Source organism: Protopterus annectens, chromosome 5.part0 (genome assembly GCF_019279795.1).
Source record: "Protopterus annectens isolate FY-2018-M chromosome 5.part0, PAN1.0, whole genome shotgun sequence".
In the NCBI taxonomy this organism is placed as follows: domain Eukaryota; kingdom Metazoa; phylum Chordata; order Ceratodontiformes; family Protopteridae; genus Protopterus; species Protopterus annectens.
In genome coordinates, this window is record NC_056735.1 from 1626053680 (window position 1) to 1626076451 (window position 22772).

General features: G+C 38.3%; 1 protein-coding gene across 4 annotated transcripts in view; it reads right to left on the reverse strand.

The window, feature by feature from the left end:
* Positions 1-22772, reverse strand: part of TIAM1 (TIAM Rac1 associated GEF 1) — a 2502716-nt gene that overhangs the window by 1521157 nt on the left and 958787 nt on the right. For all 4 annotated transcript variants that reach the window (XM_044071404.1, XM_044071407.1, XM_044071408.1 and 1 more), the window contains one exon: positions 6696-6800. In XM_044071404.1, coding sequence (XP_043927339.1) covers positions 6696-6800 — 105 coding nt within the window. The remainder of the gene's footprint in view (positions 1-6695; positions 6801-22772) is intronic.

Here is a 22772-nt window from a genome sequence, read left to right on the forward strand (position 1 = left end):
GGAGACAAAAAGCTGAGTATGATTATTAGTTACAAAAATGTTTCCAGTAATGCCATTTTGCATTATTCTAGTGTGCACCTCACCTATATGAAATATAACATTGTAAGAGGGCAGGTAATCAGGCTGAAACGTTTTACCACTCACTGACTTACAAGTTTTGGATGAGCTCATTAAGGAGTTGCATCACAGGTTTTTCCACAGAGGATACCCCAAATATGTTACAGACAAAATAGTGAATCAAGAGTTTAGTGGAAGTCCAGTTATGTACAAAACACAGTTGTGAACAATGCACACCGAGAATGGTCTCTTTCTATATCATTAGTTTTTTCATTGGATAGTGAAGCCATTTAGAACATCATTAGGAACAACTGGATAATTTTATGTGCTAATAATGACATTGGTTCAGTACTGGGGAGGGAGGCTCCAACATTTATCAACAAAAAATCTAGAAATATCAAAGCTTTGTTGGAGAAACCTATAGGCACTGTAACAACAAACAAGAGGGGCCCTTTTAAGTGGCAGCAATGTTCCACCTGGAGACATATTTCTGAAGTTCCCAATTTCGAAGTTTTGGGTAGTAATAAAATAAATCCAGTACCAGGTTCATTTACTTGTGGATCCATCTTTGTGGTTTATTTAGCTAGGTGCTTCTCATGTGAAGCATTCGGGTCTATATTAGATCACTACAGTGCCGAAAATAGCAAAGTAATGAAGCAGACAAGCAAATTCTTTCCCAGGGAAAGAATTAGCTTAAAAGCCGCTTTGATATTTTGCCATTTCAGGCTTTTGAGTTTGACCAAGACACATTCGAAAAAATGAATCTTCGGTCTTCTAATAGGGAACATAAGCATTCTACGTAGGGAAAACCAGTAGACAGCTTAGGAAAAGGATTTATGAGCACTTATACACTATAAAGGTGGGGAACACAGACAATGCATTAGCTAAACATGCAGCCGTATGCAAGACCTTCAAAAAATTTTATTTTTGTGTTATCAACCATGTTAAGAATGATTTCAGTGGGGACAAGCAGGAAGAATTGGATTTTAGAGAATTGAAGTGGCAAGTTGAACTATATGCTTACCACCAACCAGGTTTAAATAGTAATATAAATTATAAAGTGGTTTTACAAAGGTGAAAATATTATGATAATTGTAAGTGAAAACAATATGATGTTGAAAGGTTGTGTGTTATTATTTTGTGGTGAGAAAAACATTTGATAAGTATTTTTCTATGATGGTATTTTTGCAATAGTTTGATGACACATTTTTAATGGTGTAATTGATCAATCAACTAATTAATTGTTCACGTGTTTTTATTGTTAAGGCAATTTAATGGATGGTACGTAAAAAAGTTTGTCATGCAAATGTTTTTAATCTTGGAGAAAGACCAGTTAAAGGTCGAAAGAGCTAAATCTACATTACATCACTTCTTTTTAGTTTCACAATGTTTTTTGTTTATTTTTGGTTCGTTTACATTGCAACAGAGGCATATAGTTGGTGTTTGTTGGTAATATAGAAGATAGAAATTTTAGAAATTTCTTCAGACGGTATAACTAGTGAGTGGTATAAAAGAAAATGGAGTTGATAAATAGGGTAGAAATAAAAGGGAACATGGTATGATTAAGAAGTAATAGGAATTATTTTTGAGGAGCTGACAAATGCTGAAGTATTGTACACTAAGGGGACTCTCAAAGAACAAGAAGCACAGCAGCTTCAGAGCGCTAAAGAGAAAATAAAAGAGTATTTGGACAATATGCACAAGTTTAGAATAACTGGTGTTAAGCAGCTACTTCTGATAACTCCAGAGCACAGAAGCTTTCAGCACAACAATTTAGGCAACAGAAAACGCTGTCTCCAAACTTAGGGAGCAGAGCATACAACAAGAAAAATAACCGGAGATCCTACAACAGTATTAGAGATATTTCAGAAATTTTACAACATCTGTACAAATCAGAGGAATGTGGAAACCAAGAAAGAGCACAAATGGGAAATATTTCAGAAAACTTAATTATGCCAAGGTTAGAGGAAGATGAAGCTCTACAACTAATAGTTAAGGAGGAGATGAGATAAAAATGGTGATGTATAATTTATTGGCAGGAAATCTCCAGGAACAGATGATATTCCTTTGGAAGTCTAGAAGATATGAGGGAAGAAAGTGATAAAGATTTCTAAGATTTGAACAGTATTTAAAGGGGGGGGGGGGTACCAGCATCTTGGAAGAAAGGTGTGGTGGCTGTATTACCCAAAGAGGGTAAAGATCCATCAGACGCAGCTTCAGATAAACTCACTTCAAGTTTTAAATCACGATTATGAAATGTTTACATCTATTGTAACTAATGGCAAACTTGTTGCCAAAATGGATAGATATGGATCAATGTGGTTTGTGGAGGGGTGACAAACATTTGATATCATTAACAGAAGAAGAAGACAAGAAAATATCACTTTCGTTGGAGGGTCTTGATGCAGAGAAAGAATATGACAGACTATAGTGGGATTTTATGTATAGGGCAATGAAGTATTTATATTCCATGACACAATAATATGGTTAATTAGGTGGATATACGAAGGATCAGAGCAAGAATTACAAGTGAAATGATTCATCTCCATTAAATTGGATTGAACACAAGAACCAGGCAATATTCCCCTCTTTCCCCTTTATTTGCTTTATATTTCAAGCCACTGTGAAAGAAAATAAGGAACTCAAAAAATCAAAGATATAACTGATATGGCAATCAAGAAAAGTTGGCTTTACTTGCAAATGATATTAGTTTCTACCTGATAAATCAAGAAAAGGACATATTGAAATTGTGCAATATTTTGAGACAGTTTCAAGTATTTTCAGGAAAAAATAAAGACCATAAGCTATGTACCACACACAAACTGGTTCAGCAATACCCATACGGGAACATAAGGTGAAATATTTAGGAGTATGGATTAAAAATACTTCTGTTATGGCAGATAAGGATATGTGGGAGGAGATTAAACAAAAGGTGATACAAAAACTGAGAAACTGGAAGCTCTTGTTTATTGACATGGATAGTAACATACAAGCACTGAAAATGTTTTTAGCCCCTTTAGTTTTATATATTGGTTATGCATATTTTATTAACCAGAGGAGAAATTGTGGATAATAATTAATAAAAAGTTCAAGGAATTTATCTGTGATGGGAAGAGGGCACGAGTTAATTAGGATAAGCTGATTTTCCCAATAGAATAGAAGGTTGTTTAGGAGTACCTGATTTGAAGGGATATTCTAGAGCTGCGTAGTTAAGGTTCATATACAAAATAAATAACACAGAACATTATAATGTAAAGTAGAAAAGGCTGCTGATGATGAAGCAGGTGGGAGTTCAGCAAATAAGAAGAGTGAGTGGGATTTTGGAAGTAGATCCTTAAGAACAACCATAGAGAATATTACACTCCTAAAGTTGAAAAAAAGTATTCTAAGAACAAAGCCAACAGATGAATGGAGAAAGGAAATTTTGCCAATAGGAATGCTTGCGGGCAGTGGTAGAGAAAATAGGCAAAAGGGGACTGGAATTTACTGGAGAAAACTGGTAAAGGAACTAAGGTATTTGGGAGCAAATACTTAGAGAGAGAAAGGTAAGAGTGTGATGAGGCCAAGAAGATGTTTGTACTGCAGGTTAAAGACTGCCTTCCACGCCAGGGACTGATACCAAGAGTGTAGGTAAAGAGAAAGCCATATGGGAGTCCTAAGTGAAAGACGTGCTCTGGTAGAGTTTTTAGTTGAATTTAGAGATAATTATTAGGGCATATAAAATATTGCATGATAATTATAAGAATCAATGAGAGGAAGTCAGAAAAGATTTTAAAGAGAAACTGGAAAAGCTACTTACAAGGGAACAACAGGAGGACATATGTATGTTCCCAAGTATGCAACAAATCCCAGAAGGGTTACAATTTTTGATTGGAAGAGTTTGTACGGGTACTTTTACACCTCAAGCACACTTCAAATAATTTTTCCTCTGGTAGCCAGCAAATGCTGGAGGCATGATGGGGAAGAGAGAGATAATTGTGAACATGCTTTTGGGACTACAATGAACTGGCCTTATGAAGTTTAATTCCACTGGCTGCCAAAAAAGCAATTACTAGAAAATAGAATTGAAAATCTAAACAAACTGTGTTTAAAGTATTAGATATTGTGAAGAGATAAAAGAACTGGAATAGGATCTTTAGGAGACAGAATGAGAAAATAAGACAGAAATAAATGGAATTTGTGGGAAGAAAACATGGAAAATAATGTTCAGGAAGAGCAATGAGGTTTAAGGGAAGCCAGAAACATTTATGTAATGTAGGGCTAAATGAGAGTTGTTGTAAAGAAAGAAACATATACCTAATGTATAATATATGCAAATGAAAAAATGATAACATGATTTTTCATTTCTGATACATTACTCATTAAGAGAATGTCAGACATACGTTAATAAATGTGGTTAAAAAGATATCTGGCTTATTTGGGATAAAAAAAGTACTCTTCAAGAAGATTTTTTTGGGGGGGGTTGGTGGGTACTAAAAATGTGAAGGCATAATGTAAATACTGTGTGTGTAAAGCACGATGGTGAGAATGAAAAATGTTCTTAAAAGTTGCATTAGTAAGGTATATGAACTCATGTTGCAAGGTGGAGTGTGAGAAATTTGTTAAAAAAGAACACACACACACACACACAAATTACAATGTTTAGCACAGTCATGCCAACATAATGCATTAAGATTAATATGCTTGACTGTATCAGGGAAAACGCACTCCATTCAGAATTAAACCTGTACAGCTTGATTCCTTTCACATTACAATTTATTAAGTAGCATAATTGAGTTTATATAAAAGTGATAACCTATTACCTAAATAAAGATGGACAAAAGATATTGATTTATGATCTTAAATTTTATTTGTGATATAGTCAAATCTTAAGTGAATACATTCTGTAAACTACACAGTCCATTTAGGTTGTAAAGTAATGGATTGGATTCAAAACAACAGCAAACAATGCTTGTTACAATATATTTTTTGTAAATGTATAATTGGAAATGTCCTTTCTGTCACTGTTTGCATTTAAAATATGCTTAGATACCTCTTCTATACACATTCATTAATCTTCAGCATACTGGCTTTCTTATCCCCCTCCCACTACTAAAAATAAATAAATAAATAAATAAATAAATAAATAAATAAATAAAAGTTCTATTGAAATGTTACATGTAGCAAAATTGCCAAATAAACACAAACTTCTATCTGTGTATAGTTTGGATATAAATTATTTAAACACCAAGAATTTGCAATACACAAATTATTACTAAACAAATATTACAGATATTCAAAACAATAGACTTCTGAGTAGCTATTATTATTAATTAGCAAATCAATAAACGGCTTCCTTGCAAACTATAAACACTGCTTTTATTTCATTAATGATAATTAAAAGAACATTTTAGCAATAATCCATGACTAGGTGAAGGCGATGTTGGATTTACCTACAGCTGGCATGGTTCGATCATGAAAGTAAAGCCTGAATGATTAAACAAAGCCAACTACAGCTAAATCCTGCATTATCCACACACGGGTGTGGATTACTGCTTTTATACAATGACATTACTTAACAGAAACATTCTCACCTTTTCTAAATAGACTGTAGTGTTCTTCCTCCATCATTTGTTAGTCTTGACCACATAAGACATGTACCTCACATATGAAAAGCTTATACAGTGAATGCTTGCATAGTATGTTAAAGTTTCTGCTAGGAGGATCTCACGGTTGTGCCTTCCGTGCCTTTGATAAAGAGTTTGCATCTCCATGGAGTTGCTTGCTCTTACTCTTGACAAGCATTTTTTTCCTAATGTTTGGCATTACTGACGGTCAGAAATTATTTCTGCTTTACGTGAAAATAAATAAAAAAAGCTTACTCCTTAAGTCAGAGGAGTGTTTAAGTGTCCTACAGTTCACATGAGGATGCTTGTAGACTCCAAACGTCTGGCAGGTGATTTTTCTTTTTTAAGAGATCTTGTTATATCAATTTGTAGAGAGATGAAGATGTCCTCTAATAATTGTTGGGTTTGTTTTTAATATGTGTTGTTAGCTGTCCTTGTTTGGAATGCTGAATTTACAACAAGCATGTTGTGGTCTCTGTCCAATCAGCATGCACATTATTTTACTGTGCAAATAAGAATATCTAGAAATCTACTAAATGACAGATTTCTAAGATACAGCATTACAAAATGAATACTTCAGAAAATCTTCTGGTGAATACTTCAAATTAAAAGAAATGTAAGCTCACTTTATTCTGTCTGACATGGAATACATCTAGCTACCTTGCTAGTATGCTAAGCCAAGATTAACATGGGTATTTACAACTGTTTAAAACTTCCTGACATTTGCTATTAAAATACTAATCTACTAACAGACAAAAATCACAAAGTGCATCTCCAGTGTGATTCATCATACGAGTTGAATTCCATGAATTAAATTACAAACTGCAAAAAAATTTTAGAGCACGAAATTTGTTAGCTATAAAAACAAAGCAACGGTAACTTTGCTGTAAATCACCCTCACAATCATCATCATCATCAAAATATTTTTTTTTAACATTGCAGGTATTTCAGTGACAAAAGCACCATTAACTTCTATTTGTTGTTAATCACCACCAGCTACACTGCAGATATCATAGTACCAAAATTACTTACTAGATCATACACCTCTTCCTCTGGCCTTGGTACATAGTAATGCACTTGATTTTCTATCAGGAATTTCAGACGTAAGTAATGTTTTTCTTCATCTAGCTGGTGTGCCTGCAGCAAGATAGCAGAAAAGCAAAATGTACTAAATGACACAAGTGCATTTTTACTTTGGAGAAACTAAAACTTTTACTGTACACGAATAAGCAAACATAGACATAAATACTTTCAGTTCATACCTAAACTGAAAAATAATGTTGTTATGGACAGTAATGTCTTGAATATTCTATACTTCTTCCTTGAACTACTAAAACTCATGTAAGGTTCTCTGACAATTTAATTTTTTTTTCTAAATTGTTTCATGTTTTTGGATTGAAAATGGTCAGCCTTGTCCAGTCGGACTTTCCCGATAAACAAATGTAAAATAAAATAAATAAATAAATAAAACGGTACAAAAAGTTTTTAGGGACATCTTTTTGATAGGTTTGTTTGGAGTATACAGCAAAGCTGTTCTGATATTTACAACTCCCATTCCAGCACTTCAAAGTTCAGAAGATAGCTTGTGGAACAAGAAGTCCTCCATAGATGACAGCAGATTAAGAAAAGTCCGAGTCAAAAACCACTTCTCTTCCAGATGACAGTGGTCTGACTTGGTTACCATCAGAACAGTTGACAATAGGGATACGGTTGAATCAGGACCATTGCTGTCAAGATCTGTTTATTTTCATTCACACAAGTTTACCAAAGTATTAAGAAACTGATTTACAGGAAATGGTGGGAAAACTGGCATGCCTATAAAAGCAAGCTGAAATGTTTCAGCACTATACTGCTGGTAAAGCACTAAACTGTTATTATTTTATATTATTTACTTATTTTATTTTACACTTGATCACCGGGTAAGTGTCCAGCTGGGATGGAAGCCCATTTTCAGTGGAGACCTGGGGAGAAAAGCTCCAATAAACAGCAAATAGGTTTACATTTATACAGAATAATTCAAAAACAAAAACTTAAAAAGCAAATAGCAAAAAATTAGACAGCGGTAGCACAAACAACTAGTTGGGAATTGGAATTACAAAACTGCAGTAAATATACAGCACTGAATGGAGTTAGGCACAAGTTATTTTACAGCAGAATTAGTTTAGAGTATACATAAGTCTGACAGACTGAACTAGTAGGCATGTAATAATGGTGGACCCATAATGATATAGGTCACAATTTGAATTATAATAAGACTGTATTTAGAATTTTTACAATGAATTTTGCTAACAAGCAGACCATTTACTATTGTTTACACACACACACACACACACACACACACACATATATATATATATATATATATATATATATATATATACATACATGGGTCCCCTTCACATGGTTGACTGTACAGAAAGTCGACTTTCATATGGCCAAGACCATATGATCGACTTTTGAAAAGCCGTCCATGGAGAACCGCTATCTCCGTATAGTGTGGAATGGGAAAATTTCCCTCTTCCGCACTGTAGGGCGATCTCTGAGTTTCTATATTAAAGTTATGGGAGGGGTGCAGCCCCCCCCCCAACAGCTTAAGGTAAGCAAAGTCAATAGAGAAAGTGACTAAGGAGTAAGTGCTCAGATGCTAAAAAACAAAGATAAACCCAAACAAAAAGCTCAGAGACACTCCAAGGCTGTGGATGTAAATAAAGTTCTCACATGAAAACAATTCCAAGTAGTAAACTCCAATAAATCCAATGGACGAAGTTTGAAATGAAGAAAGATTTATTGTGCAACGCTAACCTAACTCTGCACAATAAATCTTTCTTCATTTCAAACTTCGTCCATTGGATTTATTGGAGATTACTACTTGGAATTGTTTTCATCTGTGTACTTTATTTACATCCACAGCCTTGGAGTGCCTCTGAGCTTTTTGTTTGAGTTTAAGGTAAGCGTTTGTTGTGTTTTATGCATTTATTTTACGTGGTCAGCTTTTCGAAAGTTGATCATATGGTCTCAGCCATATGAAAGTCGACTTTCTGAACAGTCGACCATGTAAAGTAGACCCATGTTCTTCTTTTGGCTTTTCCCAGTTAGGGGTCGCCAAAGCGGAACTCTGGTCCGCTAATGATTGGCAGTAGATTTTTTTTTACGGGTACTGAGGTGCCAGCTCGACACCCAACCTTCAATGAAGGCACGCCCATTCTACGCATGTCTTTCGAACGCCATTCGACCACGGGGAGGACATGCAGACTCAACACAGAAGCCGCTCCAGCCGAGAATCGAACAGGAGAACCTCTTGCTGTGAGGCAACAATGCTACCGCTGCACTATATATATATATATATATATATATATATATATATATATATATATATAAAATTGTGGATGAGTAATATACTTCTGCATATATTTCTGCTGCAGTACAGTCAGTGTTTGTGTCCTGTATGTTTTTCAATATTATGAGATTCAGTATTTTGAGCTTTCAGGATTTTGAAGTGAACCCATATATATATATATATATACACACACACACAAAAAAATATGAAGTAGCACATTATATTAGTGGTTGAATTTAATATTTAATTAATTAGTTTTGAAATTGGCTGAGGTTTGTGACCTGGGCATGTGTGTCACATGAGTGTTGTGTGGAATTTTTAAATTTGGCAAGGATCCGTTATTACAGAGTTCTGTAGAAGTCAGATATATAGAAGATGAAAGAGCGTAACTACATTTTTACCTTATATTTTGTATTTAATAAACAGAGTATACTACATTTCCATTCTCGCCTTTTGGTACTTTGCTTGCAGTTTTCAATACATTGCTAGTTTTGGTTGTTGCATGCTGGATTTGTTTTGCATTATTATGACAAACAGAACCCATAAAATGGCTGCCCCAGAAGAGAAGAAAAGGTGACACAGGTAGGTAGCAGAAGTCATGACAAGAAGAGTGAGAAGACATTTATTTATTTATATTTGTTGACTGGGGTATCAAGGACAGTACTGTCCAATTTCAGGCTCAGCCAGGGTGAAACACAAAAGATTTCCCAAAAAAAATACAGAAATGTAAGCAATAACAGAGTATTTCAGATTAAATACATAGAAAAAACTGCACATATACATAGTGTAAATGGACAATCGAGCAGTGTGTAATGTGCACAAATAGTGAAATGGACAATCGAGCAGAGTGTAATGTACATACATAGTGCAATGGACAATCAAGCAGTGCAATGTGCACTATACAGAATAGTTGTGTAAGAACTTATCATAACCTAAGATGTCCTTCTCTTTCATGTTGCAGTATTCATAACAGTAGGGAGTTGCTGACTGAGGCGCCACCGTCCGGTCAGTATACTAAAGTCTTTTTATCAGGAGGGTATGTATGACGTCCCTTATCAGGGCCATAAACCGACGTTAGGTATAAAAGTAATATCTGCATGTACTCTCATCAGAATTGTTTTGCCACATACAGAAGTGCTCCTGTGAATTACAAACAGAGGGCCCTAGTAGGAGACCCTTATACTTACAAGTAGGCCAGGCCCAGGGCAGTAGGTTGGCTGTGTAGAGAGCTGAGACTGGGGAAGGTAATGACCAAGCCCTCACAGGTAGGCCCTGCAGTGCTAGTTAGGAAGAAACGGGGGTAGGTGGGTGGGACTGAATAGTGCAACATGGAAGAGAAGGACATCTAAGGTTATGGTAAGTTCTTACACAACTATTCTATGTCCTTCTATTCTCATGTTGCAGTATTCATAACAGTAGGGTGAGTACAGAGCTTTAAGTATGAAACTGGGTGGAGGAAAGGTTTCCTTGATCAACCAAGCCCTGGAGGACTGATCTAGCAAAACCTGCTCTTGCTCGAGAGACCATATCCAGCTTTTAGTGCTTGGTGAAGGCGTGCACCGAGGTCCAAGTGGCTGCTTCTAAAATGGAAGTGAAGTCCATGCCCTTGAAAAAGGCAGTAGAGGTGGCAGCTGCCCTGGTAGAGTGAGGTTTAACATGGTCTTGCAAGGATTTCCCATGATGGGAGTAGCACAAAGAAATGGATTTGGAAATCCATGACAAAATGGTCTGTTTGGAGACAGCTTTCCCCTAGGGCTCTGGGATAGAAGGAAATGAATAACTGGTCAGATTTCCTAACAGATTTAGTTTTGTCCAAGTAGTATCCTAGTTGTCTGTGTACATTCAGGGAATGTAGAGACTTCTCTGAGGAGTTTTGTGGTAGGTTAATGGTTTGATTTAATGAAAGTTCATTAACTACCTTGGGCATAAAGGAAGGGTTGGTCCTGAGAGCCACTCTGTCCTTGTGGAAAACAAGGTAAAGAGAGGTGCCCATAAGGGCTTGCATCTCTGAAATCTTCCTCGCAGAGGTTAGGGCCACTAGCAGAACTGTTTTCAGGGTGCACAGCTTCAGGGAAACTGAGTGAGCTGGTTCAAAAGGAGGTACGGTTAGGATTTCTGAAAGAAAATTTAAGTCCCAAGGAGGGGGAATGGGTCTCCTGGGGGGCCTGATGTGGAGAACTCTTTTTAGAAAAAGCTCGACTTCCAGTCTGGATGCCAGAAGGGGTGTAATGGGCAGGCAGGCAGAGATGGCAGACAAGTGGACTTTGACTGAAGAACAAGTTAGTCCTGAATAGAGTAGCTCACACAAATAGGATAGGACCATCGGTATCGTAGTGAGGGGGTCCTGGTTATTCCTTTGACACCACTTGGAGAATCTGTGCCACTTAAATACATAGCTTCTCCTAGTACTAAATTTTCTGGCCTCCTGCAGAACATTGAGTACGTCCTCTGAATATAGGTGTCTGTAAGGGATTAGAACCCTATCACCCATAAGGTCAATGTCAGGTTATTCACCTGTTGGTGGATTAGGGATCCCTTGTCCTGTGTGAGCAGGTCTAGTCGGTGGGGTAACCTGTGGTATTTGCCCTTGGCTAGTAAGTGTAGGAGGGGGAACCAATGCTGTCTTGGCCAATATGGGATCACCAGTAAGATTTCTGGTTTGCCCTTCTGAATTTTCAGGAGGACTTTCTGAATTAGAGTGAAAGGAGGGAAGGCATAAAGGTACATTCCCTCCAAAGAGAAGGAGAACGCATCCTCTTTCCAAGTTTGTGGATGTGGATCCCTTGTGCAGAAGCTGGCCATCTGCTTGTTCTGGGGGGAGGCAAAGAGATCTGCTTGTGTATTATGTCCAGGAAAACCTCTCTCTGAAGCATCCATTCATGAGAGGGGGCCGAGGTTCTGCTGAGTTTGTCTGCTATAACATTCTCTGTTGAGGGGATATACATTGCTACTAGGTGGACCTGGAGGGAAGCTGCTAAGTTCCAGATCTGGATGGCCAGGCTGCATAGGGGTAGGACCTGGCCCCCTTGTTTGTTGATGTACCACAGGACAGTCATAGTGTCTGTAATCACTTTCAGGGTTCCTGGTAGGATGGTAGGTTTGAATGTTAGAAGGGCTAATAGCAATGCCCTAATTTCCTTGATGTTGACGTGGTCCTTTTGCCTTTAAGTAGACCATTTGCCTTGAACTGAGAATTGCTGTTGATTTGTTAGGAGCACTGCACCCCACCCAGGTCTGATGCATCTGTGAAGACCTGTTGATGTGGGGCTGAAACTTGTAGGTGGGTTCCTAGGTTGAGTTGCAGTGCTGAGACTCACCACTCTATTTCTTTTTTAAGCACAGGAATAGAGGAAGGGGTGAGTCCAAGGGTTGGGAGTGTTGGCTCCATAGGATTTTCAAGACCCACTGGATTTTGCGCATGTGGAGTCTTGCCAGCGGTACCATGGGTATCAGGGATGCCATGTGGCCTAGCATTCTCAGGAATTCCCGAGCTGTCAAGGAGGAGTGGGTAAGGATCTGACTCAAGTATAGATGGAGGTCTTTGATCCTTTGGTCTGGAATGAAGGCTTTCATGCTATCTGTTCTGATCCTGCATCCCAAGAAAACTAAGTCCTATGAGGGGGCCAAGTGAGATTTTTCTAGATTTAGGGTGAACCCTGGTTAAGTTAGGGTAGAAGACACCTGTTGTAGGTGAAGTAGTAGAACTTAGTAGTCTTGATGAAGGATAAGCAGGTCGTCTAGGTATGGGTATATCTGTATACCCTGGGTCCTGCAGTGAGCAATGAAGGGGGCTAGGCACTTTGTAAACACTCAGGGGGCAGTGGAGAGACCAAAGGGCAATGTAGAGAATTGAAAATGGCAGAAGCCTATAGCATATCTGAGGAATTTCATGTAATTTGGAGGGATAGGAATGTCAAGATAGGCATCCTTCAGAGCCAGTGCTGCCATGAATGCCTGGTGGTGGGGGATTAGTGGTAAGAGAAGGGGTAAGGTAATCATTTTGAAGCTGGAAACTTGGAGGAAGAGGTTTAGGAAGGATAAGTCTAGGATAGGCCTCCAAGGGCCATCTTTCCTTGATATAAGAAACATTCTGGAATAAAAGCCTGTGTTTCTTTGTAGGGCGGGCACCTGCTTTATGGTGCCTTGAGTTAGGAGTTGTTGAATGATGGTTAGGAATAGGTGGATTTGGTTTCTTGGCGGTTGTGGGATACCTTGAAATGGTGGAAGCATCCACCAGGTCATGAAATATCCTCTCTGAATGATGGAGAGGACCCACTGTTCTGCTACCAGTCTCCACTAGGAGGGTAGGGAGAGGGTGAGGTGAAGGGATAAGGGGGTTTCTGGGTCCAAAGGAGGTGAGTCACAGTGGAGACTGTCTGGCTTGATCAGACTGATTCCGAAAGAAAAGGATGTAGTGGAGCTGGTGGGAAATCTGGAAGTAGAATTATTTCTGGGCTGTCTACATCCCTTAGTTTGAGGAGCTGAGTGAAAGGACTGCCTTCTAAAAAAGGAGAGCTTCTGTGGGTAATTCCTGTGGTATCTGGGAATAGGGGATACCAGAAGATGTTTGAGATTCTGTAACTCTTTTCCCTTTTCTTGAAGGGATTTAAGGAGCTCAGCAGAAGCCTGTCCAAAGTGGGCCTTATTGTCCAAGGGTGCATCCAGTAATTTTGTCTTTACATCCATGGGGAAGTCCTACCCAGGAATATCACCTTAGCACTGATCCTGATGCAGCTGATTTAGATGAGGCTTCCACAGCATAGTAACAGCACTTAATGGAGTGCCTGGTTACTTGGGATGCTGTGGAAAGTAAGGAATTAACTTGTGCTTTTATAGGGGAATCCTGTACCTCGGACAGAAGGGTAGAGGCTTTGTTAATGGTATCTAATACATACATAGCCATATGTGTTTGGTAGTTGAAGGCCCTTATGGCCAGAGTAGAGTAGGTATATACCTTTTTTCCCAGTCTGTCCATAAATTTGCTGTCTTTACCCATTGGGAAAAGGACAGCGGAAGGTAACTGCCTTGAAGTTTTGTCTGCAGAGACCGCTATAACAGCTGGTGGGTTTCTAAAGAGAAACTGGGTGTCCTGGGAACCTTATAGAGGCTGGAGATTGCGAGTCAGAAGGAGCAGCCAGAAATGCGTCCTGAAAAGCAGGTAGTAAAGGAGGGACAGCAGAAGGAGATGGTTGCTCCATTTTCAAAAGGTCAAAATACCTTTTCTTGAGTCAGATACTTCTAAAGCCGGCCACTTGAAATGTTCCCTCATGAGGGAGATAGTGTCCACAAAGGTAAATTCTTCTCCTGGGGATTCAGGAGAAATAGAATCCTCCTCCTCTGGGTAATGAAATCCTTAGGAGAGTCTATTTGGGTTTCAAAAGAAAAGGATTCCTCAGAAGAGGAGTAGTCTTCCTCAGATACCTGTAAGGGTGGCTGAGGTGAGGAGAGCAGGGGGAAGCTGTTGCATCTGCAAGGCCTGGAAGGCCTTAAGGAGACTTTGTGAGAAGACTTCCCAACTAGGCACCGGTTGAGGTTCAGGGTGCTTAGTTTTTTGTTTTCTCTTCAAGGGAGTAAGCATCGAAGTGGATGCCTGCTTAGTAGGAATAAAAGGAGCAGAGCCTTCTGACTGTGTGAGCTGTGGTTTCCCACCCCCATCAGTCTCTGATGGCTGATTTGCCTCAGCGGACATACATGCGGTTTCTGGCATCCTAGCTTCCATTAAGGTTCCCAGGCCTGCTTTAGTAACCATCATCTGAAAGGATTCCGGGCTTTCAAGTGTTTCTAGAACCTGCTCGGACACGTGAGGCACAACTTGGGATTCCGGCCTGATTTTCTTGCCCTTTTTCCTTGGCAGCTCAGTGGATGGGCCTACTCCTCCTTCCATTCAGAGAGCTAAGCGACATACCCTTTTTTCTAAGTACAACTTCACTACTGCCTGACGGCTTTGGAGCGTTTTGGGGATGAAAGACTTGCAAACAGGGCAGGACGCATGGTCGTGGGCCTTGCATAAGCAAAATACACACTTCTCGTGTGTGTCCTTCTGATGAATTTGTCTCCCACAAGCACACTTCCCCTTTCTAGCTAACATGCAAGTCTAAACTGTAATCAAAAGTAAGGAAAAAAATCCAACAGGGCACTTATCTATATCGGTCAAAGAAGCGATCGTCTGGTCTTGAACGGAATCGTAACCGGTCGTTTGAAGAAATGCAACCTGCTTACAGAACTGGCAAACAGGAGTCCAACGTTCACTGCAGCAGAAGAATTCTGATGAGGGTACGTGCAGATGTCACTTTTATACCCAACATTGGTTTATGGCCCTGGTAAGAGACGTCACATGTATGCTCCTTATAAAGAGACTTTGGTATACTGGCCAGACGGTGGCATTGCAGGCAGCAGCTCCCTACTGCTATGAATACTGCAACATGAGAACAGAAGGACATACATAGTTTCTAAAGTATGTCAATCTTCAGTGAATCTTGAGAGAGAAAAAAAGACTTGGAAAGGAGACAGGATAGGCGATATCTCCTGTGTTGAAGCAGGAGAGTTTGACTTGGATGAAGAGATGCTTTTTAGAGTTTCATCTGAATTTGAAATGAGATGCTTTTTGAGTTTCATCTGGATTTGGAATAAGTGTTATTTTATTAATGTTGATAGAGACAGCTTGCCAAAGAATAGATGCCTCAGAGGAGAAAGCATGTACAGTGCTGTGGAGTTTGTTTATTTACTTTTTTTTTTTTTTTTTTAAATTCTTTTTATTGATTTTTAGTCATAACATTACAAATCATACTTTACAACTTGACTAAACGATAAGTACAGACAAAAATTTCTCTATATACAATAACTATATACAAAGCCCATCTATGTAGAACCTCCAGACCGGAGATTCGAAGGTAGAGTGATTATGATAAAATTCCTTCATAAACCAGTTTCCAAGCTTCCCTCCGTGATGGATTTAGCCTCATGGAATACCACAAATATTTATGAGCAGAGAAATGCTTCCCAATTATCTGTCTGAGTCCTTCCCAAGATAGGGTTGATCTATCCTTCCAATTTAGGGTGATATAGTATTTAACCAACATAAATGCTGTTATTAGGAAATAAGCATTCTTAATGTCCTTGCCCACTGTGAAGAAGGGCAAATTGCCAAGACAGGGTGGATTTTTCATAGCCCATTTTTTCTAATTTGACTCTGAGGGCACACCATAGTTTGTAAGAACACTTGCAACTCAAAAAGGGGGGGATGATATCGGCTTTCATCATAGGGCAGAATTGGCAAAATGGTGGGACTTCCTTGTACATCTTGTTTAGCAGAGCGGGGTGTTATTCACAATCATAAGTTGGGTATATCTGAACTTTAATAGAGGAATAGCTTTGGAAAATTTTTGAGTGGCTTGTGCTATGGAGAGATCGGTCTTATTTTATCCAAAGTCAGAATGGATAGCCTCTTCGTGCACCTAATTTCTGATATTAACTTGTAGGAGTGAGAGATCATTTTCTTTTTACGAGTTAGTAGATTCCAAAGTACCTTACACAACTCTATTTGAGGATCGAATATCTGTATCTCTCCAGTACTTGTTGCAGATGTCCATTAATTGTCTAAGCATAGTGGTGTAGTTGATCGAAAGCTTAAACTTGCTTCTGATAGAAGAAATGTGTTCCAACCTGCATAAAGAGGTCCAGCACAGTTTTATTTTTGATCAGTGGAAGCAATTCAGATTAACCAAATTCTCGTTTAATTTAATGTTAGGATTAAGGTGTAAAGGTTGGAGGAGATGAAAAGCAGACTGTAGTTCAAGGGATTTAAACAAGTTTTGTGTACACCTGATTTGAGACCATAGGTCATTTTGAATTTTGTATTTTCTTTTGGCAGATATGTCTAAGAAAGGTAGGGCCATAGGATTAACGTAAAGAGATTTAATATAATTGTAATAAAGTTTGATCCACGTTGGGCACCAAGCATTAGATTCTTCTCTGAAAGTTGCCACCTTGATTATTCTACTGCTTCTATTTATTTCATACAAAGTCTAAAATCTGGAAGGCTTAGACCCCCTTCTCTTTAGGGTATATAAGTTTATTATAGCTTATCCTGATGGGTCTAGGGTGCCAAATAAACTTGAAAGAAATGATTGGATCTTATTAAAGACTTTATTATGAATCAGGGTGTTGGTAGCATTTAGAACAAACAGAAGTCTTGGGAGAATGTTCATTTTGATAATGGCCACTTCGATAGAACGGAGTTTTAGTTGAGACCATCTTTCCATATCCTTTTGAATCCCCCCAACATCTAGAGAAGTCCCTTGATGATGTATATTTCCATCTGTTTGGAAGGATACCCCTAGGTATTGCAAATGGTCATTGACTTTTATAGTAGGTATAGATCTTTCACTGGGTAATTGTGAGTAAATGTTAATTGGAAAGATCGTTGTCTTATCTAAATTCACCTTATAATTCGAGAATTTAGAAAATTTGTAAAGTATTATTAATTTTGTTAATATCAGCGTTGGGAAGTGAGTAGTAAATATTCAAGTCATCTGCATAAGCTGATAAGGGTACTTCAGTATTAAATAATCTTGGGATATGGTGGAATGTTCTCTGCTTAATTAATAAAAGTAAAGGTTCTATATATAGGTTAAATAAAAGCGGAGATAGAGGGCAACCCTGCCTGATACCATTATTAATCAATATCCTTCTGGAGCTATGTTTGTTTATTTGTAAAGTAGTATACGCATTTTTGTATAGGGTATTAAGAGTGTGTATAAATTGAGTAGGAAAATTAAATTTTTGTAGAACCGAGATCAAGAATTCCTTGCTAATTCTATCAAATGCTTTGGATGCATCAATAGCTAGGGCATAGATGGGGGTACGCTTCATCAGAGATAAAGAGGACATAGTATTTAGTGTAAGAGTTTGGTCGAAGGTTTGTCTCTGGTTTATAAACCCTGATTGTTCAGGAGAGATGATTTTACCAATCCCAGATTTCAATCTACGATTGCTGCCAGAATTTTAATATCTATATTAATAATAGAAATAGGTCTATAATTATTGGGGTTGGAGCTGTCTTTATTTGGTTTGGGGATTAGAATGGTTCGATGCATTTAGGTGGGGTCACAAACCCCTTTCGTGACAAATAAAGTTAAATAGGTGACATAGAATGATTGACAATTTCTGGCTAAACGCTTTGTAAAATTCCGTGAATCCATCCGCCCTGGCGCTTTATTGGATTTCAGGTTATTAATAGTATCGTTTTGAGTGATATCGGTCGCTAATAAGGATCGGTGGTGTTCATCTATCTTTGGTGTAACTAGATTGTCAAGGAATAGGTTTAGTTCTTGTCTGTCTATAGGATTTGGGGTAGGATTGTATACTTCTTCATAAATATCTTCAAATATCTTTATTATGTCTTGTGTGTTACAGATATAATTTTGATGAACCTTAATTCTTGAGATATGGGGAGTATTGCTATGTTGATTAATCAGTCTCGCCAGAAACCTAGAGGGAAGTTGAGCCCAATGTGAATAATTAGCTAAGGCTCTTATCTCATAGAATGAAAGGTTATCCGCCTGTAATGATGTTAATTTTAACTGCAGCTGGGTAATCTCCTTCTCTAGATCTGGTGTGAAGTTCAGTTGAATACGGGATTCAAGGGATTTTAATTCCCCCTGTATAGCCCTAAGAGAGATAAACTCGTTCTTGTAATGGGAGGCTTTGTTGATTAATAATCCTCTGATCAAGACCTTAGTGGTAGCCCAAGAGATATCAAACGAGGTGCTGGAGTCCTTAATAGCGAGTATACATTGATCTAATAAGGTATTAATTTCTTTTTTAATATCCGACTTTCCTAGCAGATTAGGGTTGAGTTTCCATCCTCTCATCGGAAAATTTGGGGGGGTATAGCGGGACCATTCAACAGATAGAGTAATCCTTGAGTGATCAGAGATTGATCTTGGATCAATGTAGATATTAGTTCCAAAATTATGAAAAATATCTGAGATTAGAAAAAAGTCCAGCCTGGACCAGGACTTATGAGAAAAAAGGTATAACCTCTGTTCCCAAAGTTGTATTATTACAATAGGGGTCAAATAGATTAAAGTCACTTTTAAGATCTGCAATAGCGGAGGAGGCTAGTGGATTATTTACGGACAGCCTATTAGATCTGTCTAGAGTTGGGTCCTGGATAGAATTCCAATCCCCCCCAATTATATAGTAGTGATCCGGGAACTTATGCAGGGTGTTATACAATTTCATTATGAAGTTATGTTCATAAATGTTTAGGATCACAATTAAGTAGTCTACTTTAGTTACAAAGTAACACCATCTGCCCTCAGAGTCAAAGTCCTGTTTTAAAAGAGGATGTTTAAAGGAGTTTTTAATAATGATAGCTACCCCAACTTTATTAGTTTTACTCCCCGCTGCTATAATTTCCTTAATCCATCTTCTATTTTTTATGGAGCTCCATTGTTCTCTTAATAAGTGTGTTTCTTGTAACAAGATGCAATCTAGATTGGATTTAAACAGCAAATGAAGGATAAGTTTTCTTTTGCTTACAGCTTGTAAGCCTTTGACATTCCATGAGGCTATCTTCCACATGACAATCTTAACATTTGTGGGTAAGAAGCAAGGTTAATCTTTTCTAAGGTGTAGTACTTTAACACAGAGGATGTAAACAAGTAGAATACATTATAAATCCATAGATGGGCGACTCTTCACCTCCGTGCATAACCACATCCTCCCTTAGCCTGGAAGAGATTGGGATACCTAAATTATTTAAACACATTGCAAACAGTTGAAACACTCTCCTTTCGTTAAAGTACCAGTACTATTTGAGAAGTAATGTATCCCAGAGTATAGTCTACAATTCTACAAGAGCTAAGCTAAGCTGACTTGGATTGAAACACTGCTTAACTCATTCAGAGCATGTCTTACGTGTGGATACAGCAAAGCAAAAGCAATCAAAACAGTAATATAATTATAGTGAATAGTAAGACTTAGACATATCTAACTTGACCCAAAATCTGTTAGTAATATTTTAAATTCTATTTTCCCAAGGAAGGAGTATCCGAGCACAACCATCTAGTCCACATAGGTCTATGTAAGTGTATTACTCTGAGGACCTCTATACTAGAATAGGTCCTCATTACTTTAGTGTGTATTGTATATAAAAAATACAAATCTTTCCATTCCATTCCAGATATAATACAAGTACTGGGAATCTAGAACCCCTTAGGCTGTCCATTCCTTGTCAAAATATTATAAACAGGAACATACGTTTTCTAGCATTAGTAAGTAAAAAGAACTTTACAAACACACATCTAATCAACTTCATTAACATCTCATTTAAGATATAGTAAGTTACTTCTACTAGGATAAGCCCCGTTTTACTATTTAACATAGAAATCTCACCTAATACCCAATAAACAACGATCTAGGATTAGACAACAGGAAATAATTAGGTAGTGTGCATCCTAGATCTTCCAAGAAATGAAACCCCTTTATAAACCATGTTCACTTACAGTAGCAGGACGATAGTACCCGTACAGTAATATTGTAAAATTGCTCAGCTTCTACATCCTTTAGGACTTATAATGACTAGACCCCTACCAAATTCAACATAACATTCAATGTATCACATTACTTATATGCTCCCAGAGTTTACATGCATCATCTGTTCTTTTAAGAATATTGTAATCAGTGCAGTATATATTCAAGGTAAACGAGATTCATTTATCTGCAATGAGCCTGGCCTCGTAACTGGTTATATGGAGCATTGGCCCTGTCTTGACAGAACAATAGATTTAACCCTAAACCGGCACTTAGGTCTGTTAAGTTATCAAACTTTAGCTGACCACGCCAACTTTACCACATTGTTTTTGCGTGACACACTAGTAAGAGAGATAAACTATTGTAAAAGACATATACACTTAAAGGGTAGTCAACCAGTAAACCCACTAATTTGTAATGTTTCAAGTAGTGCTGATACAAGGACCTCATGGAAAACAAATGTGTTTTTGTACATGAAGAAGAGCATCCCTGTTTCAAGTAATTCTTTTATGTAGTGGAGTGTAAGTTAAGAAGGTTGCTGAATAAGCTAGTGTGGTCCAAATAGTGGCCAGGGGTCAAACCTACTAGAATGCTGACGTATTCTGCACTGCTTTATGTGTTCTGCATAACCTGTATGAGTGTGTTTTCATAAAGTTGAGGCAAAGCCAAGAAGGCCGAGTAGGTACATTATGACTCCATTATGTATTGATGAGTCAAGATTTCAGTACACTCTGCAAATTACAAAATGATGCAGGCCGAAAAACATGGTGATGATGCATGTAAATTCCTGTTAGCTAAGCTGGTCACATGGCCACCAACCTTTAAGGAAAAAAGACCTTGACTTACTTCACTTAAGGCCGTACTGCAGAGACGCTACAACAAATGAGTATATGATCTGCAAGGGACTGTTTAGTAATAATGTTCATTTTGTGCAACTACTGCAGTTTATTCACAGCAAAGGGGGGTGCAGCTTGCATCTACATAGCCCGGGTTTAACAGTTAGGTACAAGAACGGAAAAACAGGGAGAAAATGAAACCCATACCAGACATGTAAACTGCAAGCATTGTTGGACTGTAGCTCGTTGACCCCTAAATAGCGTCCTTGCATAATGCAAAAGATCAACCTGGGTATTCTGCGAGCCTTCCTTCTGAGGTGCAATGCGGTGAGTACCAGATCTCATCCGTTACCTCTGAAACGTTGACCTTCTCAGTGCTGGTAAGCATTATAACGGCTAGCGAAAATCATGAGTGCTCCTTTAACAGTACGTGCTGTTGTAAGTGAAGAAGGGCATCCGTCCTGTTTATGTTCCGTGGATCCACTTGCTGCTTTCTGGGAATAAGGCAACCTGGGAGGTCAGCTGAGTCGATGAGGTGATGCTGTTATAAGTGAAGAAGGGCATCCGTCGTTCTGGCTTATGCTTCAGAGAAACCACTTGTTGCTTTAAGGGAATACAGCACCCTGGGAGGTTAGCTGATGTACAGGTGACTGCTGGGAAATGTAGTCGCCTTATGCTATGCTGAGGATTTACCACCACGAGGCAGCTTGGAGAACAAGACTTCCTCTGAGAGGCAAGGATCTCTCAAACAGGCAGGCCCCTCTCCATCATCGCTCTGGTGGCTCCTGGACGAGGTAGACAGATAGAATAAGACAGGGGAACAATTCTGGGTCCGGTGAGATCAAGGACAAGAAAGAGCTTTAAATATTAGATCTTCATCTTTGTAGAGGTGAGTCGCTAAGTTAAATAGATTAGATTACTTGGATTCTTGTCTCTATCTTGAAACTTTAGCCGGGTTGGTACCAAAGAGCTTAGTAAAGACAGTAGCAGCATCTTCCTTGTTGGAGACTGTGTGCTTTTGTTCTTGGGCAGTAAAAGATAAGGAATTGGGGTACCTCATTTGAAATCTTATGTTCCTGTTAATAAGATATGCACAGAAAGGGGCTAATTGTTGTCTTGCCACCTTGATTTGTTGGGGAGATCTCTTGAAATGGAAATTTTCATTCCTTCCCGTTATTGATTTTTTAAGCTTGGCTGCAGTTAAGAGTTTGTTCACATGGTGAAAGTAGAGAATTTTTGCATAAACAATTCTGGGATTTGTTGCTACAGAGGGGGCTCTTAACGCTCTGTGTGCTCTTTCTATTGTAATTTGTTTAGCCTCATGGTCATTATCGGTAAGAGACTGAAAATGGATGTTATCACCTCTGTTAACTTGGATTGTTCAATGCTTTCATGGAT